The 26176-nt window shown below is 45.1% G+C and overlaps 7 protein-coding genes across 7 annotated transcripts; 2 read left to right on the forward strand and 5 right to left on the reverse strand.

Moving 5' to 3' along the window:
• Window positions 1–1029: 1029 nt before the first annotated feature.
• BDW43DRAFT_316726 (NUDIX hydrolase) lies at window positions 1030–1611 on the reverse strand (the record flags this gene model as incomplete). Its single annotated transcript, XM_032048379.1, has 1 exon — window positions 1030–1611. One exon carries the CDS (start codon window positions 1609–1611, stop codon window positions 1030–1032), a length of 582 nt encoding a protein of 193 aa, XP_031894389.1.
• A 5587-nt stretch (window positions 1612–7198) lies between these two features.
• Window positions 7199–8149, forward strand: BDW43DRAFT_316728 (uncharacterized protein; the record flags this gene model as incomplete). Its single annotated transcript, XM_032048380.1, has 2 exons — window positions 7199–7352; window positions 7413–8149. 2 exons carry the CDS (start codon window positions 7199–7201, stop codon window positions 8147–8149), a joined length of 891 nt encoding a protein of 296 aa, XP_031894390.1.
• A 2259-nt stretch (window positions 8150–10408) lies between these two features.
• BDW43DRAFT_304530 (uncharacterized protein) lies at window positions 10409–11146 on the reverse strand (the record flags this gene model as incomplete). Its single annotated transcript, XM_032045617.1, has 1 exon — window positions 10409–11146. One exon carries the CDS (start codon window positions 11144–11146, stop codon window positions 10409–10411), a length of 738 nt encoding a protein of 245 aa, XP_031894391.1.
• Window positions 11147–13066: 1920 nt separating this feature from the next.
• On the reverse strand, window positions 13067–15073 carry BDW43DRAFT_316729 (uncharacterized protein; the record flags this gene model as incomplete). Its single annotated transcript, XM_032048381.1, has 2 exons — window positions 13067–13314; window positions 15025–15073. The coding sequence occupies 2 exons, from the start codon at window positions 15071–15073 to the stop codon at window positions 13067–13069; spliced, it is 297 nt and encodes a 98-aa protein (XP_031894392.1).
• A 1708-nt stretch (window positions 15074–16781) lies between these two features.
• BDW43DRAFT_323825 (uncharacterized protein) lies at window positions 16782–17352 on the forward strand (the record flags this gene model as incomplete). Its single annotated transcript, XM_032049828.1, has 1 exon — window positions 16782–17352. The coding sequence occupies one exon, from the start codon at window positions 16782–16784 to the stop codon at window positions 17313–17315; it is 534 nt and encodes a 177-aa protein (XP_031894393.1). The 3' UTR covers window positions 17316–17352.
• A 52-nt stretch (window positions 17353–17404) lies between these two features.
• Window positions 17405–19337, reverse strand: BDW43DRAFT_304532 (uncharacterized protein; the record flags this gene model as incomplete). The annotated part of the gene is made up of 4 exons (XM_032045618.1): window positions 17405–18028; window positions 18074–18451; window positions 18500–19203; window positions 19253–19337. 4 exons carry the CDS (start codon window positions 19335–19337, stop codon window positions 17405–17407), a joined length of 1791 nt encoding a protein of 596 aa, XP_031894394.1.
• Window positions 19338–21817: 2480 nt separating this feature from the next.
• BDW43DRAFT_304533 (SUR7/PalI family protein) lies at window positions 21818–22844 on the reverse strand (the record flags this gene model as incomplete). The annotated part of the gene is made up of 3 exons (XM_032045619.1): window positions 21818–22018; window positions 22071–22655; window positions 22767–22844. 3 exons carry the CDS (start codon window positions 22842–22844, stop codon window positions 21818–21820), a joined length of 864 nt encoding a protein of 287 aa, XP_031894395.1.
• Between the last annotated feature and the right edge of the window lie 3332 nt (window positions 22845–26176).

A 26176-nucleotide genomic window follows, 5' to 3' on the forward strand; every position in this document is an offset into this window, starting at 1 on the left:
TTTTCTTTTAATGAAGGGACAATGTGGTAGGCGAGCTGATTCCGCAGTTCATCGTATCGTCGTCCTCTGCCACTCTTCTCCAAACAACGGCTGAAAATAGTACAGAGCCTCCCTGCCTCCCGGATAACCCATCACCTCCTCATATTGCAGTATTTTCATTCTAGGCGCACCCTTCGCTGAAATGCATACCACGAGCTGTGCCCTAGAAAGTCCATAATCCTGATAGTTTATCTGCACTACTTTTAGAATGCGGTCTTCCGTCGAAAACTATTTGCAGGGTTAGCAAGGATCACCGTGACCTTTACTTCCATTTGATATATTAAAAATTAAATTTAGATCATAAGATAACTTATAGCGGCGTTACGATGTAAGCTATTCGCCCTAGCTACGATACATATATACACCTTTACATTTTTGGAATATAGACACGCTGCTGTGGAATTCTAAGAGCCCTAGTTCCTTTCATATGTTCTTAGGCAGTCGTCATTAGGGGGCATAGACGCTGTGACGTTATTAATGTCAATTGCTATATGGTTAAGACTCTTTCGACTTACGATTACATTTAGGACTTGCGAATCGGGAGGACGCGGCTTCACCACCGTAGGAAAAGTAAATTTGTTTTTGATTTTTCCACATACCCGGCTTTTTAGGGTCTCTGAGACTTTCAATCTTCATCCCAGTTCTTCGCACACAAACGAAAGTAAGTGGCTTTCTTGCCCCTCGCTAATGGAGCAGGGGTTTTTGCCCCTCAAGAAGAGGGTATGTTCAGTCCAAACCCCGGGAACTCTAAACGATCGAGCATATCTCGACCTTGAGCATGAAAAAGAATATGCACATGCGGTGCATTGTCGACCATAGCGAACGAGAGGTTATAATCAAAAGAAGAGGTAGCAAGTAATGTTTATTCTAGTAGGATATTGCGGTATCTGTAATAATGAAGATGATATCTATGATCTTGGAGATAAAGGGGTCAACCGGTATTTGTATTCATGGGCGCTAGTCCGATTCACTTTGTCTATCAAAATCCACCTACTGATGCTGGATTCGTCGTGGAGTACTAGATGACCCATGCAGGCTAAGGTCAACTACTTTCTCCACAGTGTCAAATGCCCCGAGGATGGTTTCTAGTTCGGTGCCATAGAATGCAGCCCTGTCCATCCTCAATACATCGTCCTTCGTGACCCACTTTAAATCCCGATTCTCTTCTTCCGCCGAACCCATGCAGCCAGACTGTCTATCGACAACCACAAGAAAAGTGAAACTATGCCAGTGATGTTTTCTCTCGATCTTTGATAGGACGGTATCAAGGATCTGGAGCTCAGTTCTACCAGTCCTTTCCTTAGCCACGCGTTCAGCAGCTTTACGTAAATTTTGGTCGTCATAGTCAACCTTGCCGCCAGGCAGTTCCCAGCACCCGGGGTGACTATCATAAGCGGAACGTTGAAGAAGAAGTGAAGGACAACCCGGTGCATATTTGTCGAGGATAATGACGTTGACCCACAAGGAATAGACGAGTCCTTCAAGTTGGAACTTGTGGCCGGGGTACCTTGCGATGCGGAAAGGAGACAGAGGGGTATCGAGGGTAACGTGCTCGAGACTTGATATATCCATCATGCTTTATGCACTAAGATCAGCATACAGTAAGCAGATATGGATGTAGAGAGCAAGATATATGCAAGAGGTAATGTGCTTGACTAGAGTAAGAGCTATCTCAGCCGATAGCCAGATTATATGAGTAGATCGGCGAGCTCTGCCGCAGCTTTAACCACGCACCCGGTTGATATGACCCAGTGCACCGTTACAGAAAATGATTTTAGACGCTACACAACTGGAGGGGAAAAACCGAGACACCGATTTGCTCCCTACCGGCTACTCCATAAACTTCTAGTTCTCTACTATGCCCCACTACTAGCCCCTGCTTTTTATACAAGCGAGGGTAGGTTCGCGCTCATCTTTATGTCATAATCATGTGTGGTGTACTACAATACCAACCCCCCTCATAAAGCTCTTTCTCTTTAGTAATGCAATTGCCGCATTTCTTACAAGGGCAAGCAAAATGTTGGGTTCGTGTTGGTAGGTATTTGTCGGCCATACAGAACACCAGGTCACAAGGGAACAGGCCTTTGCACTTGCCGCCGCAGGGCTTGTGGATTACAATTGTATGAAGCACATATTGCGATGGGACAGGAAATAACGATCTGGGGATCTGTTGAAAGTAACGCATAACTCAATTCTCAGAATATATACATTTCCCGCCGAGTTAAGTGTGGCTATAGAACACTCACAGGATAGAAATAGATAAAAATAATAATAGTAAGCTGCTCACTTTGTGGACTGCTTACAAATATCGTAATCTTTTAGTAACTGTAGCCCACGCTCAGACTTCCGCAACATTTTTTCTTCTATTAAGAATTTTTCTGTCCAAGAGAGCGTAACTGTTTGCCCTCCTTCTTCAAAATCACACATGCTCACTTGGCGCACAATCTGGTAGCTGTCACCAACTTGCCGCTCTATGCAGTGCCTTCGAAACGCGGGGCATCCATTTATTTGAGCCTTCCCGTCTTGTAGGATAATCATTAACGAATCTAGCAACAGGTGAGCATACTATATCTATGAACGCCATGAATGTACAGACCTTGAGAAGATGTGTTAGTGGCTTTGCGTTGCCAGCCGAGGCAACTGGAAAAAGGTGATATGGCTGCAAGAAGAGAATACATAGCTTTGAGTTGTAGAAAAACATATTGCGAATGAATCTTGAATGCAGAGTCAAACTTTTAATAATCTACGGTACATGTACAGCTGACATACAGCTCCAAGTCAGCTTAGAAGGGGATTAGAGTTATTACGGCTTGAACTGTCTCAGATACTTTCTAATCGCTCTCGGCCATAGTGCAGATTTGTCAACTGCTAGGATTGTTACATACTTTGTGTATATAGAAATGGCACTTGTCATAAAGACTAGAGACTACTCTGTTTCGGGAAAATCTCTTTGGGCAAAGGTTACAGAAGAGAATAACCAGCGACCAATCTTCCGCTGAATAACAACACCGCTAGCCGTTGGGTCGTCCAAAGTTACTCATGTGCCCATCAGAATTGAACCTTAGTGATCTGGCTTATAAATAGTTTTGTAGTTACAGGATGCTATCCTTCGTTGCGTAATTCTTTCCCAAATGTCCGAATCGGTTTTACGAAAATAAGTGGTTTCTGTAATCCATATATTAGCCATCCCACCGTAAGCAAGAAACTGTCTTGTACAATTTCTATCATCCTTGGTTCGCGCTGCGACATCTAGAGGTTCAACATACGAAGCTTCGTACATCCTAAATAGTCCACCATTGAGAATGATATAGAACGAACAGTCAAGAAGGCAAGGCTGCTGTTAAGAGAGGGCATGCTATCTTTAGACTTATTTGTTCTCCAGATGCGACATATTACCAAGTTTTGATTGATATACATCCTCCAAGGTGCTCACTCTTGCATACACATCCCCCCTCATCTTTTTATCTCTTCGCTGCATCTCACTTACCACCTGGAACGTGATAGTGTTCCGTCCCAGGGGACACTGAAATTGCGGAGACCTGCGGATGATCCTTCGCCAATCTGGCACTTGTATCACCCTTTGCTTGGAGCTGCAGGCAATACCATGGTGTCCAGCTCGCATGGCAGGTAAGCAGCATCGAAAGAGGCACTCTCGTCGCATTCGCCATCTCTTTCATCTATAAATAATTTTCGGATTTATAGATTCCGACCTTATGGAGATGTGGGCAAGCAAGGATGGCTCCACGTACGTAGTTATCTCTTTCCCATGGCTCGTGGAGTCAAGACACGAAGTGGAATTCCGAAGCATTACAGAAACCAAAGCTCCTTGAAGAGTGGGTACACCGACAGTTCTGGACCTCAATGAAATTTTGCCGATAACGGCAGAAAATATTTGGCAATTGGCGCAGGGATAGAACTCCTGCTGCATACTGCCAAGGCCAGAACGGCCTGGTGTAGCTTATAAGTCGCTCGCTGGGGCGTAATAAAACATCACGAAAGGATGAAACGGTTTGGGTTGCCGCCACTATCACTGACTGAGCCTGTTCCCACTTCCCATCCTGCATTGTGGTAGACAACTCTAGCCTCTCTTTCGAACTTATTGTCTCTTGCTGGGTTAAGTCTACCCTTATTCCAGTGGTCTGGGACGACCGTAGAAGAGGGACAATCGGATGCTTGCTGTGCAGCCACGCGAGGTCATACTGAGACTCTACCAGAGACCATGGCAGGGCGGATACCGAGGTATGCCCTTCCACAGGTGGACTGTCAACCACACTCGTCAACGCTGGTGTAGCTATCAAAGGTTGGCAATCCTGTGAGTCCCAGCCTGAATACCTAGGACGCACAGTCAATTCAAAAGTCCTAATCAGAAGCTCTTGCACTCTTATATCCTGCAATTCAGACCTGGACGGTAATCTGGAAGACCTTCGAGTGTTGACGGGTAGCTCGATTGTCGATTCTACTGTCGGAAAGGCAGGAGTTGGCGTAAAGCCTGATGAGCTTTTGGAACCAAGGGAGAGCTCGCTCCCGCTCGATTCACTGCATTCGCCTTCCAAACCAGTTGAGAACACGTAAATGGCTGACGGACTCACCACTGTGTTTGCCAAATTATATATCATAGGATAGTGACCTAGCGAGAACGAGAGAGCGAAGCTTGTCAGGATTACAGTACCGGTAGAAGAGACTTTAGTTTCATTGTTCCATACACAAAACAAAGAGAGTGGGTGGTGAAGAGGTCAAAAGAGGTTTGCGGCTTCTCATGGTGGCAGAACATTGGACATTGAGTATCAGGGTTTAGTCAACAAGCCATTGCTTGGGAGCTTTTGTGCTTAGAGCTAAGGCTTCCTTAGTTTACTGCTGCACTTACTTTTGGGGTCCGTATATTCCTTTTATTGCAGTAGATTAAAATATGAGGGCATAACAAACTGCCACTGTCGCTAGAGGCTTTGCGGGAACACACTTGGACCAAGCAGTAATGCGCTGTTAGGAGTCTTATTATTGAGATAGCCCGACAAATTTGGCCTGCCGTATTCAATCAACTAAATGTATCATCACGTCAAGAAATTGCTTAGAGTCATCAACACATGCCTTGACATTAGACATCTTGTGGTAATACAGCGTAGGCTTCCCCTCCTTATATTGGAGCACGTCAATTATACGCCCAATAACCTTGCTTTATCGGTAGAATGACACCGACTCTATCCAGAATAGAGATCTCGCAAACCGCAGCCGTTGACCTTATCAAGGTTGGGTGTATGGAGTACTAGGCTTTCAAACCTAACAGCGCAACTTATAAAGCTACCCATGCACTGTGCCGGTCTGGTCCGGACCACATAGTCTTCCAGCTCCCGCATTCTTCCACTTTGCTCGACATCTTTCATACATGCGACCACTTTATCTTACTGTTAGATACCGACTTAGAGTACTACGAGAAGATGTCCAACCAACAGAATACCGCAGCTCGCGACGATTCTCCGCCGAGCAATATATGGTATGCTGTAATGGTTGTCAGGGAAGCACACCCCGATTATCCCGTGGTCTTTGAAAGGAAGCAAGGCAAAGAAACAAACTTGCAACAAAGAAAGAGAGTTTCCGTGAAGTCCCGAGAATTCTGGAGAATATGTGGTAATCGGGCCAAGTCCAGTAGCTTTCTAATCTCTGGTGTCCCTATCAATGGGCATGACGATCAAACATGGAACCTGCACCTGACCCCTTGGGACAGTAGCGGGCTACCACCTTGGAATATGGATACAAAAGTGAAACAGTTCGTGGAGAACGCTGCCAGCGACAAGATCATGAAATTCAATGGGCTCGCATAAAGGGAATGGTGTCTCCGAGGACCGTGATATGCAAACAATACAGCGTTGGAATTATGCCACGTAAGATATATTGGCAGACTTGCTAGCCAATAGTCACACAGAAAGTGCATCGAAACAGTACAATCATGCAGTCAGGTTCTCCCATCCGCGCTATAGGCACATTGCACTTTGACAACATTCCCAGTTTATCCTTCTCACAGCTAGTAGGTTGGCCCATTTCTTGCGTGCTGCGTCAATGTCAATTCACTACAAATGGGACGGGAGGAAAGTCTAGGCCATAGGCAAAAAGGGCAATCTACACAAGGATGGGTCAAAGTCTACCTCCGCGATACTGACAAGCCCGAGATTTAATATAAGCAATATACCACTATGTTAAATAATGCGAGTCTTCAAAGAAAAGAGTAGAGAAAGCCGTCATATATGTCCACAAACTGATGACCACACCTCCTTAAATCATATTTCCCAAGCAACAATGCTACTGTATAGTATACAATACAGTTACACCCTCTGTCTAGAGATCGTATGTATTACATTTCCAGCCATATAATTGCTTCTTATCCCACTGATGTGGAGACTTGTTGGAGCTAGAGATCAGATGGAAGATCACCAGCAGGATGGCCACTAATCTTAAGAGCTTTAGGCAGAGATAAGAAAAGCCACCATGCATTACATCTCTCAGCCGTGGGCCTTTGTAGCGTAGACTGCCAATCCTACTAAGGTAAAATATCATTAGCGCCCTGAATGACAATAGCACGGTAGACCTCAAATGAAGCTTACATCACTGCCGACTAATGGCCTAATGGCTGATTGGAGCTGCGCCATCAGCATCCGTTGTGCCTTCACGCTCCCATGACGAGAGCGCCACAAAATCCGCTTGTTTCTTCCAACAATTTGCCTTTATGGGAAACATTTGTTTACTCTTTAGGGTTGACCCTATAAGCTCTCCTAGTTTTCAGGTTCCATTGGCATTGGCCAACCCAAGAGGAATGCAACATTTTCCTAAAAGCACTGAGGATCGTGGATTAGGCCCGGCCATTGTGTAATGGCATGACTAGTTGGGTTGGCTGTGCAGGGAGATAGTATTATCAAAGTCACCTTCTTCTGTCGTCCGAATCCGGATGGTTGCTTTAGGTCCTTAGTCACTCTCTGGCGAGCTCGTTATAAATACCTTGACCCGCCTCGAGTCTCAAACAATAACGCAAAAGATTCAGATTATCTTGTAAATACCACCCATCTACATTTACCCACTTCCCTCCGACCCCACGAATCATCCCACGCCTGCCAAATTACACACTGCCAGGTACCGCTTATACGAATCCATTTCACCTTCCAGTACACCTAGAATGCCACTTAGTCGCGCCACGGCTCAGAGGCTTCACCGTGGGAAATGCGCTCCCATGAGCAGCGAATCCAAGTTTTCTTCCTTGGGTCATCAAGCATCAGCTGGAGCACTTGGAGCTCCCAAGACGGAGAACATGGTTCCACAATCCGGTGAAGGTATGTATGGGTATAGCGCACCTTGTTATTGAGGGGCCTTGCTTAGCAGTGATCTTTTAGATACTAGCCAAGAATTTCAGAATCACCTTAGCGACACGGGCGACGCTGATATAGATATTGACGATTTGCCCCATCCAGACACTCTGTTTTTCTGGGCGCGAAATAACGGCGATGCGGGGAGTCGTCAGTTGTCGGTCACTCCGCGGTGCGGGAATGATAGAATACTTCATGTCGTTAGCAAGTCAGCCACCTCTGAGGTTTCCGATGCAGATTCATCTTCCTCTGAAAGTCCCGTTAATGACAATGATGATGCAAGTCACATGAATCGTACCCTTGATGAAGGCGAGGGATGCCAGTCAGATGTGACACGATTGAGGGCTTATCCCTTCTCACCTCAATCGACTGGGCAACAGCTTCTGCAGCCTGGCATCAAGCATTACACCGAGAAGGCCCGCCCAAACCCTGCTAGTCGAAATATATTGGCAAGCGCTGTTTTGAAAAATGAAAGTAAGACAACATGCGGTCCCCTTACAAGGGCGAGGGCTAGAGCTAAGGCACTCTGTACCTTCCCTACGTCTCGCAAGACCCAGCCTTATTCTGCGATTGAAGACGATCGCCTGCGGGAATTAGTGGAAAAGGGGCTCACATGGGAGCAGATCTGGATGATATCCGGTCAGCAGTTTGCTGGGAGGACTTTGAGATCACTGCAAATGCGTTGGTCGAGAAATCTGAGGTATACGACACCACTGGTGAAGCGTTCGCAACGACGCAGAGGTGCAACTGATAGAGCAGGTTAACGGCATATCATGTGCTGTTCAAAAAGAAAGATAGTTTGTGGTTTACCAGATGGGCCATTTTGGGCAACCCTCCCCTTTCAGGCTTAGCGCCGTCTAATATTTACCCTGTATGGTCCAATGTTGACCAGGTGGTTCATCCCATAATGAGAACTGCCATCTGTCTGTCTCTTGAGTGCACATCCTCCATCACTTCTTACTTAGTTTCCTCAACTAGGGTAGCAGGCTCACTACTGAGACTTCAACAATCCTATAATTCGACGAAATATATGTCAGAGCCTATGGGAGCCTAAGGCAGCGACCACGTGACCCGACCACCACCAAAGAATCTCTGTAAAGTAGATTTAGACCTCAAGACAATCAATCCCACACACGTGAGTGAAACCAGCTCCATCAATATATACTTGAAGTGGTGACTTTCAGACTCTATGTGAACTAAAGTCCATATAAAGTATCCAAGTTGAGCATTTCTGCTGAGGGCCGCTACTAGAATATGCCACTTTAAAAAGCAATTAGGGTAAAGGGGATGCCCAATCTAAATTGTGTTGGAACATACGGTAGTCCTACACACACCATGTGGTTGCAGATGAGCTGAGGTCAACGTTTTCCTCGTGCGGGACAAAGTCGATTACATAAGCGCCAAGCCGGCTATGTAACTAGTTAATGACAACTGATTTCGGATGATGTAACAGGAGTGCAGGAATCAACACTCCATTCACTCCATTATAATTATCCATCTACACAGAGTACATGGCTTGTTATAGTAATGTCTTCTGAAGTTCAAATTGTCATACAACACTAGATTTGTGGAGGGATATTCGGAAAGTCGGATAGTCAAACCATCAACAAAGCAAAACAGAAATAAAATTGAGACAATAGATAGGAAAAACAATAAGGCAGAGAGGTAATAATTAGAAAAGATCGAAAAATAAAACTATTAGAAAAATAAGTTAATTAAAGCCTTTGCATTGGAGTGTTTGAACAACTCAACTCAAAATCTTATGTTCAACATTCATTCTGTTGGAACATTTTGGAGGAACCAGCAGAGCCCCACAAAATGGGCCTCAAGCAACAAAAGAAAGGAAACATAAACTAGGGAGGAGAAACAGCAGGCTTTCAAAGCTGGACATCCATCTTGCTGGCCTTAACTCTTTAGGAGAAATTGTGTGGATTGTGGGGGAACAAAAAGTTTTATTCTAGGCATAGATCCAATTATTCTCCAATAATGCCTGTCAGTTGTTCACGGTATGAATCATACTATGATGCTAAGGAGATCTTGTCTGCTAATGAAGTGCACACAGAATACAAAGTCAACCATGTCTATTGCTTCTTTATTCTCCTTAGTGGGCCAATGCTAATGCATCTTCTTTGCCGACCTCCAATTGCGCAACAGGTACTATTCGACCCACATGTGCGCTTCGTAGATCGGCGAATTACGAATGACTGCGATCAAGAATATTTTTGAGGGCAGGCAAAAAATAGAGTCCATCCTTTTATAATTTCATTTTATTATGGATAAGACTCACAATGTTGTCCCTGTTGTGGCAATCTAATAATTATCAGCTTAAGCTTTGAGTTTCTGTTAGATCATCGATACTGTATACAGTTCAACACAGGAACATGTTCAAAATGAATAGCAACATTTGCATCGCTGCTCTCATTTTCCCAAAACAGAATCCATCACTCCTTCCTGACATTAACTATACCATCAGTTGCGCCTCTCCCCTCAACTTTTTTGCTTTCGCAAAAATGCAGAGTACGGACCAGTATCTGGACCAAGTTACCGTAAAGCTCCAAGCTTCTTGCATATGACAGCTATGGGACATATACTGTAATTCAATCATGGCTAGCTAAATAATCCTGGATCAATTTACCATAGCCTAGGGGTTTGCATGAAACAGATGGCCCTAGAGGTAGATGCATAGTGTACTAAAATGTTATATTATGTAAAAAAAATTGAAGAAAAGCCTGTTATTTGAAGGTATAGTGCTTGAAATAGTGACCGGAGGAGTATATACAGTAGCTTATGTAGTAACCAATAACTTCTTCCGAGGCAGGGATTTCCAAAGTGTACGGCGTCGAATCAAGTTTCAGCAAGTACTTTGACACTATCCAGTGCTATAAACGCTTGGTAATGAGTCCCCCACTCAGGATTCTTTGTTTGTGCTGTTACTAAAGGGCGATAACATGGCAGACGCGAATTGGCAAAACCCCAAATCCATAAAGATAGCACTAGGGCTTAGTACATATCTACAGTATATATCAATTAGTGTAGTTTAGGAAATGTGGGCCCCTTGATGTATATCTTCCAGGCCTTTCTGTCCATGAGGCAATCATCCCTTTTTTATCCCATTTTTCTGCCCATATGTCCTTTGACTTTTTGACGTGCTCTAGAATACATTGTCTGTCCTGACCTTTGAACAGAAGTTTGAGAGAGCAGCCATGTTTTATGGCCCCTTTTTTGTATGCCGGGCCATTGAGACCAATAATATCTTGGGATGAGAGAACCTTTATGCCGTGGTCATGACAGAAAGTGTATTCTAAGTGTAGGCCACTTCTGTCTTCGGAGAATATTTGCTCGAGGGGAAGAGCCGCTGCTTCGTGGCCGGTAATAACCTCATGTATGTTAATAATAAGGCCAGATTGGAAGCTGATCTCGTGCCGATGTTTATTGTAAACCCAACCATCCCGGAGACACGCGAAGAACTTATCCTGATACTGACGAAGATCACCTGAATAGTCACTTGCAATAAGGGCACAGTAGAGGTGATTCTGTGCCCTACGAGGTCTGAAATCACTTAGATTGCGTCCAATCAGTAGAGGGAGACATCGATCATGCGTCTTCGCTAGATTGAGCCAGGTTTCGTCCTTGAAGATATATTTCCATAGAGCCGAACCAGAGTTTAAGACATTCTCAACATCGGCTGGATGAAGATAATCCTTGACAGAGTACCAAATATCCAAAGGGAGAACCTTGAAAATATCGAATTTAGCAGGCATGGTAGGACTAGGCACGATAGACAGGGCAGAAGGTTATTCAATGTCAATTCTTTTGTGCCAGCAGGGGTGCTTCCAGGTGATATAAGTACCAAGATATCAAGAGATATGAAACTGAAAGACAAGTCTTGTATTTATACAAGCACTAAGCTATCCTCAAAAATTACATTTTGAAACTACCACCAAGACATAGCTGCTTATTTGGGCAATGGCCCCATTTTGTGATATTTTAAAGATGCTACCGCCCATAGTCCATTACCCACCCCCCATGAATTACAAACTGAGACAACTTTGTGATAGTACCAGATAATTATGTTTGTTCATCCTTGTGCAACAATCCACCTCCATTAGCACTCCTGGAAAACAGTATATACAATTAGGCAACAATTTTGGTGCTTTCCGAAAATGGCAGCTCATGATAGCTCTTTGAGAGTATTGATAAAGAGGGCCAAAAAGTGATAATTCTGCCATGCCTCCCTTTCATTATCATAAAAGGCACTGTAATGTGTACCGACTAAATCAGCATCTTCAGGGATCTTTGCCATGCCATTCAAGAATGCGGCCCGATAATTATCCCCCCCCACACTCCACCCTCCTTTCCCTGAGCTTATTGTGTTCATGAGCCTTTATTATGTACTGCTTTTGAGTCTAAATTGAGGGCCTCTAGAGTGAATATAACTATGTCTGTTTTACACAGATAGTGAACAATGAGACTTTTTATTGTTCATTGTAGGAAGTGCTTACCAGTGACAATGATAACTCCTATGGTGTACATCTCTAGCAGGGAATTATACTAAGTCTCCAGCATAGATCCATATAAAAGTTCCCCAGGTACATGAATCATGGACAAAGGATCCTACAAAACCCTAGCGTGACATTATTTTCAAATTAATATCCTTGATAATTGATTACTGGATTATTATCTTTGAGCCTTTCCTAATCTATACTAGTAGTTCTTGCTTGACCAATATTTCAGAAGTTGCAAAGCTACGTGGGCTGGAAAAGAAATTTCAAAATGTTTTCTCCATTCTTTGCATACATAGATAGTAAAAGCAGCGCAAACTACTGTAACACCCTAGTTACTGTATACAGTTTCAGCAGCCCAACAAAGTACCGCCTAGCCAAGATGAAAAAGCAAGAGTTTTTTCAAGCAAATACCGCCTCGCGCTTTCCAGTATCTTCCCCGATCCTATTTTAGAACTGTTAGTAGCCTATGTCAGTCTGATATACCTGCTACCCGGTGCGGCACCCTCTGCTGTCCCCGTCAACCGGGTCATACCGGCGGGCAATAGCGCCGGCACGAACCTCTGCTCTGGGCTTCTGAAATTTCTTCTTGAATTACAACGGCCCTCTGAGGTCTCACGCAGCACTGATACAAACATAAAACCCCATTGGCGCTCTATTTCTCCCCTGTTGCCTGTAGGCATAGCTACCGTCAGTAGCTGGTGTGACTAAAGCGGTGCCCTTCCGTCCTGGCACAAGAACGGCGTATATGATATCCTAGGTATCTTGCGCCTACATGCATACCCAGAAACCCAAGTGACGCTATCTTGCCCTCCACTTCACCACGCGAACACCTTATCTCTACGCTGCTACGGTAAAGCGTGAACTAGTTGGTTGCATCCGCTGCCGCGCGCGGCTGGGAAGGGGCTCCGCCGTGTGGTTTGCGTCTGGAGTCGAGGAACGGGGGATAGACAGCATAGACAGCAATAGAATCGAAGTACTGATTGTAGTTTATTCAGGTGGGATAAAAAAGTTAAATGAGGCTGCCAATATACTACCTGTGCTACGCTACAGGTGCTAGAACTTAGTGGAGGAACGGAACAGATCTTCTTCATTTGGAGTAAAACCGAATTACAAAACATGAAAAAGAAAATGGGGGCCTGAGCCTGAAGAGTCCCGTCCCCAGCTCGTCTCCCAATCTCAGGAGCCAGTTATCATAGCGAGGGCAGCGCGGAGCTTCTCAGCTGCTTCTTCGAAGGTACTAGCAGCATCCTTGAGTTGCTGGGAACCAAGCATGAGTCCGCTCCGCTGTTCCATGGGGGAAACGCGTGCACCAGCAGGACCCCGAAGGGGGCCCACAAGCTGCAGACTATTCAGCGCAGCGGCAAGGTCAGCGGTGGCGGTGGCAGCGGCTCCACGGGCGGCGAGGATCTCAGACTCGACAGCAGCTAAAGGCAAGTCAGAAACTGATGAGATCGAAAATCTTCTTTCGACATATCGGAAATGAGGGCACCCTCGCAGGAGAAAAGGGAGTGGTAACTTTACGAAAAGCTGCAAGTACGTCACAATCAGCAAAGAGAACGACCACGACGCGCCACAGCTAACCACAACTGTTAAAATCTGGCAGCAGAAGAAAGAGGCATACAGAATGATAGTTTGGATAACCTAGTGATAGAAAACGATATTGTTGATAAAAAGACGATGGCTGTCAAGATAGGTGTTGATGTGCGAGATTGAGAAGGAGAAAAGGAGGGTTGAATCCGGAAGCTTGAAGAAGAAGAAGGGGAACACTAAGACCTTACAGTGAATAGAAAGCGGTGTTTCACCTCATAAGTCAAGGCAGAATGCTGTGGCCTGAACAGTGAATATCGAACAGCCACCTCAGGAACCCAACAGAACAGCGGAGTGGTCACCTGAACCAAGAACAGAACATGTCCGCTGGGATGCAGAATGATCAACCTACTATGCACCAGTGAGGTTAAAACGAAGTTAGTTCCACATTGAGAGGAAGGAACCTGTCAACTACAGCTGGTGAATTCGACACAATCCCATCCCCATGGACCTCGATAACAACAGTGTCAAACTATTCGTTTCACCCTCGCCTTCGGATGTGTTCAACGTGATTAACCAGTGTAGCGGATACCCAAACTGATGACCCCCCGCGATCCTGCTCAATGGTCCTACAACCATCTATGCCAAAATGGACTCGGTAACAAGTATCCTCACGTATCGATTAGCACTGGGCGGTGATTTGGAACTTCTTTGCCTCGAAGCGAAGTGATGCTCTTACTCTGAGCTCAGTCAGCATGCCCCGGATCATCTGAACGAGTACATCCATCGTGCAAGCCTCCCTGAAAGTCCCAGAGCACGCAAAAGGCGAGTAGTTTCCGAAGCACTACTGATGTCACAGAAGCTGAAGAGAGCTAGACAGGTGTAGGTCATAAATAAGACCTGTTGTCTTTACATGCTTTGTATGACCCACTTGTCTTATTGATTAATGGCTTCCTCTTGTAATCTTCCGTGTCTTTGTGATTGGTTTCCTATAATTCATGCCCCACGATGTCTGAATACCGTGCAAAGACAAGGGTCCTATCCCCTGAGAGCATAAATAGCATTGCTGACCATTGCTGCTCCTGGAATGCGACCTTCATTATTCTATTTGTACCTTGGTGTATGCCCGGCTGCTATTTGGTTTTCCCAGCCTCACCGTCTCCTGAACCCTCTCCCCCGTATAGTTCTGTGGCGAAGAGCAACAGACTTTTTCACGGTAGCTATTTGTGCTTTGGTTTTTGCGATCTTGGGAATGATCTACAGTGCTGTCTGGGCCACACTTAATCAGGTAGTGTATTCTCGATAGCTTTTCTTATGTTTGCTCTAACAATTATTAGGTTCTTCTTGTTCTCGCGTTAGGGTTTGTCTGCCATGCTCAGCCAGTAGGGCTTGTGGTCCTGAACAATGATAGCAATACTTTACAGCGTAGTAACTAGAACAATTCAGAGATATAAAAATATTTGTTTCGCAGTTATGATGCTTACTCCGTAGGCCTGATAGCTCAATATCTAAAGGTTTGTTTGTCGCATTACTTACAATAAAGGTACAGTTGCCTACTGCTTCTTGGAATAGCCGCGAACGCTAGTTGGCTTGTTCAGTAAATGTACCCCACTCTGATACGCCGACGCGGAATTGAAGGATAAGGAAGATATCCATTGTCAAATCAATGTTTCCAGTAGCTCATAGAACTTATTCTGCTGCATATGCCTCCTGTTCATGATCAGAAGACTTTATTGCATGAGAAGGACGGGACAGGACGGGACAGGAAGGTATCATATGGGTCAGCGCAGAAAGATCTACATACACGAACCGCATGTGAGCTCCCATTGGACAAACATGCGGTTATTACAGTTCATGTAAGATTGCACAGGCTATCACCATTTTAAGGAGCCCATTGGGGTATGTACTTGTACTCTTGTACATTCTGTGCCTCAGCCATCAATATCTCGAGTAGTAAATTTAGTATTTTGATTACAAAGGATTAGATGTGACAATGACTGTTACCATTTCATTCCGCCTCATCTCATCTATGCCTTTACACCAAGTACTGTGCATGTCATATTGCAGCGCCAAGAATACGCTTTTTGATAGGTGGAGCTATCCGCTCGAGCTCGTTCGACCATCGTGTGGTTTAATGATGGCTGGCGCTAATGTTCAAGCACCCCCGCCTGCTCCAGTATGCCCTAATTCTATTGGCCTTGGATGATGTCTTGGGCGCAAACATACATAACTGGTGTCTCGGTTTGTCTGGAACAACCATGAAAGCTCGACACTCATGCCTGCTTCGTTATGTTTCAACCTCGGCCGTAGCTTCGACTGTCAGTGATTCGGCTTCGATTGGCTGGTTGTAGGCCAATTCTATTCGTGCTTAGAAAAAAAGTAGCCTCGAAGAGATATTCATATCTCCTACGGCACGGAACCCCGTGGTGCCTATGCAACCTCAGTCTCTCCCGCTTCCAAACCATATCTGGGCATTGACACTGAACCACTCAGGTCCTAGACGACCAATCCTGTTCCTGCTCCATAAAAATTTAGCCGCCTCAAGATATTGTTGATACGCCTAAGCCAGGCAGCTACACGGCACAAAGAGGGCCGCAGAGACATCGCGAAACATGACGGACAGATCGCTCACGTAGACTTAGCAACATCGTATCAGCATAGCCTAGAGGCCAACCATTGCCACTTTTGGGAGCATTGAGCGGTGCATTTCTGGTTCTGGATTTATTGGGCGATACTACGTTGTGCGTTTCACCCGACTATGGAATTCGAAAAACCAAAGCTCTGCATTTCTTCATTGGTGGCTATATACCTTGTTCTAGCAAGCTGTTAGCTCATTGTTTAGGTGCCCATTTTGATTCACTAGTGCGGCGTATAGTGCCTATACAACTTCGCTGTCAATTCGCCCAAGAGCTTGCTGGCGGTAAAACTAGTTTTCTGGTTGGGCGGAGCAGTTAGTGGGATAAGTATCCCTGTTCTAATTGATGCATGTCTCCTCTTTTGTGCTCAGAAGTAACCATAACCCAGCAGGTGGATTGATTGGCCTTCGTGGCATTACAAAAGTTTACCGGCCTTCGATACTATGTGCCGAATACTCGAGACCTCAATGCCATGGTGCTTGGGCAGTACACTTTCTTCAAGCTATAAAGGACTGTCATCTCCTCTGCCAGAAGCTAACTTCAACACATGCAAATTTCCTAATACACATTACCAATTCTCCATTGGAAAATACAGCCGTTTTACTGATCCCCTTTGCCTCACCCTTAGCAAAATCCTAGAGGGTTTCGACCAATCGAAATTAAACCCTGACTGGTACGTGAAGGATACCTAAACAACCCCTTGTCTTATAACTAATCATTACAAGATAATGTCGCTGATCACCGACGGAGTCCTCATGGGTCTTTGGGAAGGAGCCCAGGCGCAATCTTCGGATGAATGGGCTTCCGCCAAATTATGGTCTTATTTATGGAATAAGCACCTTTTTGCGGAGAAGGAATGGGTTGTTTCCTCGGAGACTCCTCCGGAGGGGCGTGGCCGTCGACGGGTGGATATAACGATAGAATATTTTGGTGGAGATAGTAAATTAGCTGTTCTCGCCTTCCACGAGGCAAAAGCATTGAACGCGGGGCCTCAAGATGTCCAAGATGCCGAGCACCAAGCATTCGACGCTTGTATGAGATATCTCGGAGAACACCCTGAGCTGCAATTTGTGTATGCTTTCACATCATTTGGAACAAAAGGCAGAGCATGGAGGTGCGCTCGCGAGGATATTTACCTTTCCCCCTTGTTCGGCTCAGACCACTTGGCTGAACGTACTGAGTACGTTGAGCTACACTCCTCAGAGGCCCAGCAAATCAGACAAGCCGTCCAAATGATGAAGGCTGTACCGCCATCTGGATAGGATTATGGAAGTTTATCAGCTGGCCTTCGCAGTTTAGCGTATCTCGTGGTATTGAATCTCAGAATGGAAGTTGTCTTTTGCGTTTCTACCTAGCTATTATATGTGATTATTCTGTCACCAAGCTGGCTAAACCACCAAACGATGATTCCATGCTCTGGTAGCTTTTGAAATCCACTTCTTTCCACATTAAGCTCAGTGTCATATATACCACTTCGGATGTCCTTGATGTAATCTCGTCCATCAACGACACCGTTCTCGATATACATAGGCCTAACAGTCTCCTGACTGAGATCGTGGTCCCATCGCACCTGTCCAATCGATTCAATATGTTCATCGCTGTAAAATAGCAGAAGACCCAGACATGGACAGTGTGGCTGTTCTTTATCCCTGCATACATGTAGCTTCACAAGGCCTTTGAGTGACGCCTTTGTCATGTACCAAGTACTGGCTATCGAGCCTCGACCGGGAGGGACTGCTGGCGGTTCAAAGCGTGTATCCATAGGCGGAGACTCCGGCGGCCCGACATCATATTGGTTATTGCAGGTAACTCCAATTTCGGAAATGTACTTTGTGGCTGGATCTAATCCATCATGAAAAATCCCCGAAACAGCACCATCGCCACCCCTGACCAAAGGGTGATATTCGTATTGATCGATAAGCTGAGCTGGGAATTGAGGTCCGAATGTAATGGTTCTCCCTAGTGAAGTTTGGAGCTTACTGGTGAGTCATGGATGAGGAACGAGGAAAGAGCGACTTACTACCAAGATAGGGTCAGAGGCTGACCCACGGCAAATCCTAAACTTCCGGATCCAAGCTGCTTTAATATATTCGTGTCCATTGAACGGGAAATAAATCCAGTGCTTATAGCTGTTACTTGTACGTCGATTCATCAAATCGATGAACTCTGTAAACGCCTTCGATACATCTGAGAAGCCGTGGATCCCAACAGTCTTAGCGTTGGCACAGCAGACAAGGAGACCTCGGATGTGGGAATCGAATTTCAAATAGTCCAAGCGAGATTTACATCGGGCTTGGTAGAAATTCCATGGGTGAAATTTGGGCGGGAAAGGAGAGCTCCAGGCCCTATACGTAGATAGACTACTTGAGGCGAGCTGAATGCCTCTCATGAAAAGGCCCTGGTTTATGTTAGTTTCTGCTCCTCTACTGTTGTTGGGTAACTATACATCACAGCTCACATAGACTTCCAAATCAGTATCTCCCGCGTCCAGAATCTCATACCATGGCGACCCATCCGATATGGGATTCGACTTATGATCAATGAATTGTATCCCACGTATGCCGATACAGTCGACTGACAGAATGATTTTGCTGATATTTCTAGGTAGCTTGATGTGGCATTGTTCGGAAGCGCTTGTTGACTCGAGCGGTTTGCCGCTGAGCTGTGCCACGTAAGAGGTTCCGCGGTATTTTATTCTGGACATCCACATTTCTGGTTTTAAACTCAGCTGCTTACTCTGGGTTCCATCTCTATCTCTCAAAAGTTCAATCAATCGACGTGTCTCACCAAGTACAGTCAAGTACCAGCATGGAGCAATTAAATCGGAGATCATAGTTATTATTTCAACCGGTAATTGCCCCAACAAGTCTTTAAAACCGTCTTGGATAATTTCTCTGGTGTACTTGCTGAAGAGCCCTTCCATAACTGACATAGTTTCCATATGTTCCTTGTATTGGCATTTATAAACGGGCCTGGTTGCATCAGCAAACCTTCTTAGATCTTCAGGAGTAGGCTTCTTGGAGGGCTCGTAGCTATGCTGTAGAACGTCGTAGCACGCTGCATGAAACCAGACCATGGGGCATGGCGACTGGGAACAGCGTGCGCATGAACTGCTACAGTCAGGGACAGTACGTAGTTTCTGATTTAAGTCTGCCAATGGGTTAGACGGGCAAAAGCTATGAGAAAAAGGAGGGCGCACCAAGAACATGTGACCCAACAGTTGCAGCTTGTCTGCACAGCACGCATAAAGTCTGCCCAATGTGTATGTCTTGTTCAGAAATCATCTCTGGTGAAGGTAATTGAACAGAAATCGGCATCCCATATATATAGGTGACATGTACTTCCTGAAGCTTTCATCAGTAAGGATAGCTAGCGCTTAATATGCAATGATCGGGGTCGGTGTAGAACTAAAAACCCTCCAAAACCGGCCGAGTCTTGGCCTTGGACCCACCACCTAGTACTGCGAGGCAATTACATTGACCGCCCCTGACAACCACCTTTGCTCCATCTTTCTATCTGTATCGCCACAATCTACTTACAACCAACCTTGAAGTCAAGCCTAGTGAAATGCAGCCAGTCTTCTTTAGGAATTGTTCGTTTCCACTAAGGAAAGTAATACGGTAGCAGTGTGAGGCATAGCTTAGCGATTATCAGGAGCTTCGATATCACTACCAGTACACGTGCCTCGCATACGTGAGGGGAGGCGGGTAGATTATAGTAATCATCAAAGGTCCAAAGCATATACACTAAGCCATATTTGGCTACACAGATACCAGAAACTATCACTTGCGTAACATTACAGTTGAGTAAAAGGGCACTAGCCCACCTCAGCTTTCTAGGGATATATTTTACATCGGCGTTTCTTGTCTGGGACCTACTTGCGTATCCTCCAACGGCATGTTTGGTCAAAGGTTTGGTTGCGTCCTTCAGCCGAAGCGCATGCGTATGTCTCTTCCACAGGTGTTGTCTTGCTTCTCAAGTGGATCCGCTTACTGACCGTGAATGATTGCCAATCCAATCTTTGAACAGATTTTGCCCTGTCCCTGTAGACGTCCCGTGTAATAAAACCCAGGAATGGCTCAGTAACGAAGTTCAACCGCAAAGTTGAGACTACAAATGGAACCTAAATAATGCAAATAGAACCCTAATTAGAGCCTGTGGTTGAATGTATAACGGAACGCTTGTGATAGTCACACATCTCCGTTACTTTACCATAGCCAGTTGACAGGACTCTCCAACATGAGCCCCTAAACATTTTGATCATGGGGCAAGACCAAATAAGGTTTTCAGAATCTGGCTCTGATGTTCGCCATAGAACCTGTACTTCTCGCCCTCACCTCATAGCCCAGGGTGACACGACGAGCAACTTCAGCGCACTGGTGATGGAAGCAAGAGAGCACAGCGACATTCGATAAGAAAGCCTGTATCAGCGAAAGATCGTGCGTGTAGCGTAGTTACGTTATCAAGTCTCATGGGGACGCAGCGGACCGAAAAGTTGAGAACGGAGCTCCAATCGGTTAATAGTCGGCCGTGACATTCAGTTCCAGACCTTGGAGAAGCGCAGTTCACAGGGCTGTGATCGGTGACCGTGGCAAAAATAGCCCACGGAATCACCCGGAATCACTGTTGAGACATTTATGCCATTTGGATTTGTTTCTCCGAGGCGTAGTTTCATCGTCATTTGAGCAATCTAACTGCAGGCAACGGCACACGGGATCTACATGGATGGGGCGAAAATGCAACCCAAGACGGGGGGTCGCGGAAAGGGGTAGGAGAGTGGGGTTAGTTGTAAGCCACAATCAGCCTTCTAGCCTGTCGGGGGTTGGTGTCAGCCTCTTTCTTGAAGAGGTGAGTACGAAGGGCAGAAGTTACCATAGAAGATAGAAGACCGTTCGAAAAAGCGAGTTCTCAAGTCGACGCATGGTCTAGTAGAGGTTGGAAAACTAAGAACAGAAAATATGAATAAATTCACTGCATAATAAAACAGAGGAAGTCAAAATCAGCTCCAAGGCTGGTTAGATCAAGCCGGATGGAGGTACAGGGAACTGGAAGTGGAGACGAGGTGAGGGCGAAGCTGCAATTTCCGATGGATGGGGAAAAAAAGAAGGGGGGCTGAGTGGAGGAACTCAATGGACTGGTGAGACAAACTGCCCCTGACTGGGTGAATGCAGAATATAGGAGGTAGAGTTGGGGACGAAGAAGAAGTTGGGAGGGGAAGTGCTTAGAACAGCGAGGGAGGATTCTTATATATTTGGGAGGATGAGGCGGGCGGTGATTATAGGACGGCGTATCGGGAAGCTATACTAGAAGCGGCAAAGCTAACCGGAAGAGGGAATTCCCTGGTCCTCGCTTTACACATACTATAATCGACATCCCATCTCAAGTGTTGATCGCCTCATTGATGAGCACATCGTTATACCTACCATAAATCTTGACACCCTCAAAAATAATATCGGGAGAGCCTATGACAAACTGCTCTAGATATAAGTAGAAGTTATAAAGTCTCTACTAAGCTACTGAGCAGTATATTATATACATTGACAGACTTTGGGACCTATTCTTGCCTTTATTTCCGAGGACACAATGATCAGTGCCCGATCTAAATGACTTGTTCGTCAACAAGGCGAACAGTACTTGGATGCGACATCTACTGAAGTATGTATATAGCTGCCACAGCATTGTTAGAACAAGGGACGGGTCTGTTGGCTGTCTCTTATGGCCGTTCTTTCTTTCTTTTCCATTGTTCGTCCAGACACTACTTTCCCTAGCAGCAACAGATACTCAAAAACCAGAGAATACAAGCAACCGCAGAGAACGATGAAGCCAGCCAGCTAGTTGCTAACATCTTCTGGCCCAAGCTTGCATTAATCCCAGCAGAATGAAACACAGATTTAAGGGCACCGACAAGTGAGACATACACCCCCGTAACCGTTGCTGACCCTGCTATATTGGAAACCATCGATATCTAGATACGGTTAGCGCCCAAGACCGACATTCTTGAGCCTGAAATTACGTACCATTGCGCAGATACTGACCAAGCAGCTTCCCCAGCGAGAGACCGTAGCCGTTAAGCCCGTAATTAGGGTGAGTACAGTTGTGATAAGTGCAGTTATATAAGTGGCGCTTATTCCCTTCGATGCCGCCTTATACACACCCTCCACCTTTTCGACTTGGCTAGGAAATATCTTTTCTGCCCATGAGCTCTCTAGCCCGAGTACCTCCGTAAAGTTGAACCAGAAGGACGAGCTTGGCGATGTACAATTCGTGACAGCGGAACCGGTTTCATTGAAGCTCCCTTGGCAGTACCCCCAAAGCCCAACGATGTAGAACCCCTGTATATTAGATTCTATCTTGGCAAGTTTATCAGAAACACCCTGAGCCTGATCCTTTGCTTCATCTACCGCATTTCCCACCGCTCCCGTCACGCCATCAATGGCACTGTTGCCTGCATTCTGCGCAGTGTTGCTTATGTCTTCCAGCGTTGACGAAACGTCTGAAGTAGATCCTGCCACCGCGGCTAAGGAATCATCAAGGACTGATCGTTTTGAGACGAGCCCCGCTAATTTCTTTTCCAGAGTTGAGCTAAAGCCCGTTAGGTTGGCCTGTACAGTCAATTGCTCAGTTTCACGCTTTTCCACAGAGTATTATGCACCGACTTTCATAAAATACAATTCACTTTGAGGAGACGATGTGTGGGTACAGCCAATACCCACGAATATAAGACATATCAGGCTCGCAATTGAAAAGGCATATGGCAAGACGACGCAAAGCGACTTCCTTGTCTTACCCATAGTGCCATAAAAACTCCCGCGCTTCGGTGACGAAACTGGGATATTTGGCGCTCTAAGAAGCGGGTTATGAACAAGGATAGTTTTTAATCACTCACTCAACCTTTTAAATGATGCTTACTTATACCGACAAGCGGCCTTCTGCATTATCTCTTTATAGATTTTTGCCCTCTAGGCGATGGATGCTATAGTAGCTGATGAGTGTTCAAGCTATGGCTCCATTATTTCAGGATACCCTTCTCAACACTCATTAAAATGACACCTGCCCCAACCAGGTGAGACCTATAGGATAGCCTTAAGTTCCTGTAGGGCCCTAAGAGAAAGAAGGATCATATGCATCGAAATGTCTGAAATATTCGCATTCTATCTATAAGCCCTAGAAACATGAGACACTAGCTTGTAGGCTCAGCTTGCGCAGCTGTGCTGATAGGGCCTCCCAAATTAAATATACTTCCACTGCAGAGTAAAAATCCTTATATCTATCATCCCAAGTTCATCTCACCCGCCTTTCTTGATCCCTAGCAAATTCTCGAATCGCCAAATACCACCGTAATATATTTCAGGTTTAGATTTTCCGACTTAGCTGACCGACCGACCTATCGTGGGCCATGATACTTTCTTTACAGGGATATACCGATGAGTTGTATTGCTAGGTTTTTTTACACTTTTTTTTTCCCATTATACTATTATTTACGTGTCATGTATTTACATATGTAACTTTACACAGCCGCATTTGTGGCTTGATATTTTCCCTTACAAAACAAAACACGTTACATTTGTTGAGATGACGAGCCATTACATACAACTCATATCAATTCTATTACATACAGATAGCTGATTGACATATATTTATGAAAGCTTGGTCGTCTATACTCAGGTCATTTAGCGCCAATATTTCATTTCCCGAATTTGCAGGACGGCTTCCATTAAGGATTGCAGAAATGCCATAGCCTAAACATTTAGCCCTTTTACCACCCAACTTTAAACATTGTGTCCGAAGCGCTGCATAGCCTGTGCAGCGTGTGGGATGTTTACAAAGTGCTCCCATTGCTTTTTGTTGTGATTTCAGGGGAATTGACATCAAAAGAGAGAACTAAGCCATTGAATTGGATGAGCGTACTTAGTTAGAATACAAAATTCATCTGTGGGAGGCACATTATATAGGCGAGGGACTAGCTGATCCTTCGGATCCTTCGGGGCTGACCTCAAATTCATAACACTTTTCAAATAGTGACAGCGAATCTTTGTCTCATCCAGTGCTGTTAATAGACAAACTATTATATTGACACCTCCAGTAACTTATAGTGAAACAGAGGGCCAAGCGAGTATGTAAGGAACATTGAGTAAATGGTATTAGGCCTATATAAACTCGTTTTCATCGAGAGCTGCGGTGTACTCTGGCAACATTTTTACTTTGACAGAGAGATATATGACTCCTCTTAAACTACCTCGGACCGAGATCCCAATCATATATACTGTAAGTAGTATTAACAGTCTAATTTCGCGCTCATACGTAAGATATGTCTCTAGTACAAAGCGAATTCTAAGAGCCTAAACTCTTCTTCTATTCATAAAGGAATGCATCCTTTCCACAGCTACGAAAATAACGCATACTCTCTCGATCCATCCTAAGCTCTATGTTTAGCTGCGTATATATAGCTGGAACTTGCCGATTATGGCGACCTCGGACGTGCTAAGCAAATACTCAGTGTACAGTGGATGAATACAGTAATACAGTCCCACAGCTGGACTTTGACTCGCAGACGTTTTATCAGTTCCTGGTATCGGTGCCACATGTCTCGGTGTTCAAGGTGGGTACTGCTTAAGCAGTCCTTTCATCATAAAGCGGCAATTGACTTCTCTAAGCTTTATCGTTCTCCCGCCGAAAATCTGGAAGCAAGCATGCTGAGAAGTAGCAAGAAAACTATGTCGTGTAGGGTTGCTATATTTACTTGAGCCGCGGTCGTTCCTCGACGTCGCATAAGAAGGTATCCCCTGTCCTTTCCTTGATATAGCAACCATATTTCTCCTTCCAATGTAGGGCTCTAGCTTACAAAGATGACATGAGCTAGTGTGCTTTTATTTTAAGTAGCTAGCCATAAAATTTAAGAAAAGTCATACATACATACACATACCACGGAGGGGAGAACCAGGCATAAAAACCGCCGTGGAGAATATGTATGTAAAGTAAAGTCTGAACAGTTAGGCCCGGAGACTCAATGTCCTGTAAATAATTTTAAAGGCTGAGTTAGTTTACACTCTATGTTTTCTAACTTGGTTTGATTTTCACATGTGGAACTGTTACTGTAAGATAGGACTGATGAATGTCTTAGATAGACGTAGAGGAAAGAATAGCGAAAGTATCTCTCTCTAAGGCATTAAACCACCAATTGCCTAGAAACATCTCTGGTCCAAAACGAAACATGTCTGATGTCTTCAAATCTCTTTGCGGTACGCAAGCCTCTCTTGCCTTGCGAATCCCATTTCGTAGAGGCCTATCAAAGTTCCTTCCATATGAGAACTAGGCATCACATGCTACAATAGAATCCAGGGATAGTTGACTATATATATTCTCACGTTACAGTATGAGAGTTAGTTCAGAACGATTTATACAAACGCTGTTAGCTTTCTACTTTAATAATATTGGTTTATATGTATCAAATCATCACACCATGTAGAATGTTTATGAAGGAGCGGCAGGGTCCTTAAGTGAATAGCTTAAAGTGATCAAACTCATAGAAATTTCACCCTCTAGATGATGCATTCACATGAAAAGGAATCTCAGTAATTAATTAATTTGGGGCTAGAAGCCATTTAGTGAGGGATTTCGCATTAGCTGAAATTCTCAATGGCGGTGACACACGTTTACTGCTCATGAAGTGGACCTCAATCGCAAATTCAGAGGCTTTGCGATGTTCTATGCCCTCAACTAATTGACGCGGTGGGCTTGGCTCTATGAGTTTTAGTTAACCTGCGAAGTATAGTCAGCTTGGCGGGCAGCTTAGCTGAGTGATCATGGATTTGCTCTGGGATTTGATCCCGGATCGCTCCCGCGCTCTGGCTCAATGCTCCGGGAGCGCTCAGCACACGCACTTCTGCCTTGCCCCATGCTCCGGGATCAATCACTGAGCAAAAAGCGGCCCTGAGCTAGACCCATTCCGGAAAGGGAAAGTCACAAAGTTTCCGCAGGGAAACAGTTCGCTAGTAGATAATTAGAGTACATTTTAAGTCCTATTCTCTAATTCTTTTCATATCAGTGGTGTTGGCTTTGTTGTATCATCCCGAAATAGACATATATACCTTGGCGCCAATTCCGGAACACCCCGTTAGGCTAC

This window comes from Aspergillus alliaceus (genome assembly GCF_009176365.1).
Source record: "Aspergillus alliaceus strain CBS 536.65 unplaced genomic scaffold BDW43scaffold_82, whole genome shotgun sequence".
NCBI lineage: Eukaryota > Fungi > Ascomycota > Eurotiomycetes > Eurotiales > Aspergillaceae > Aspergillus > Aspergillus alliaceus.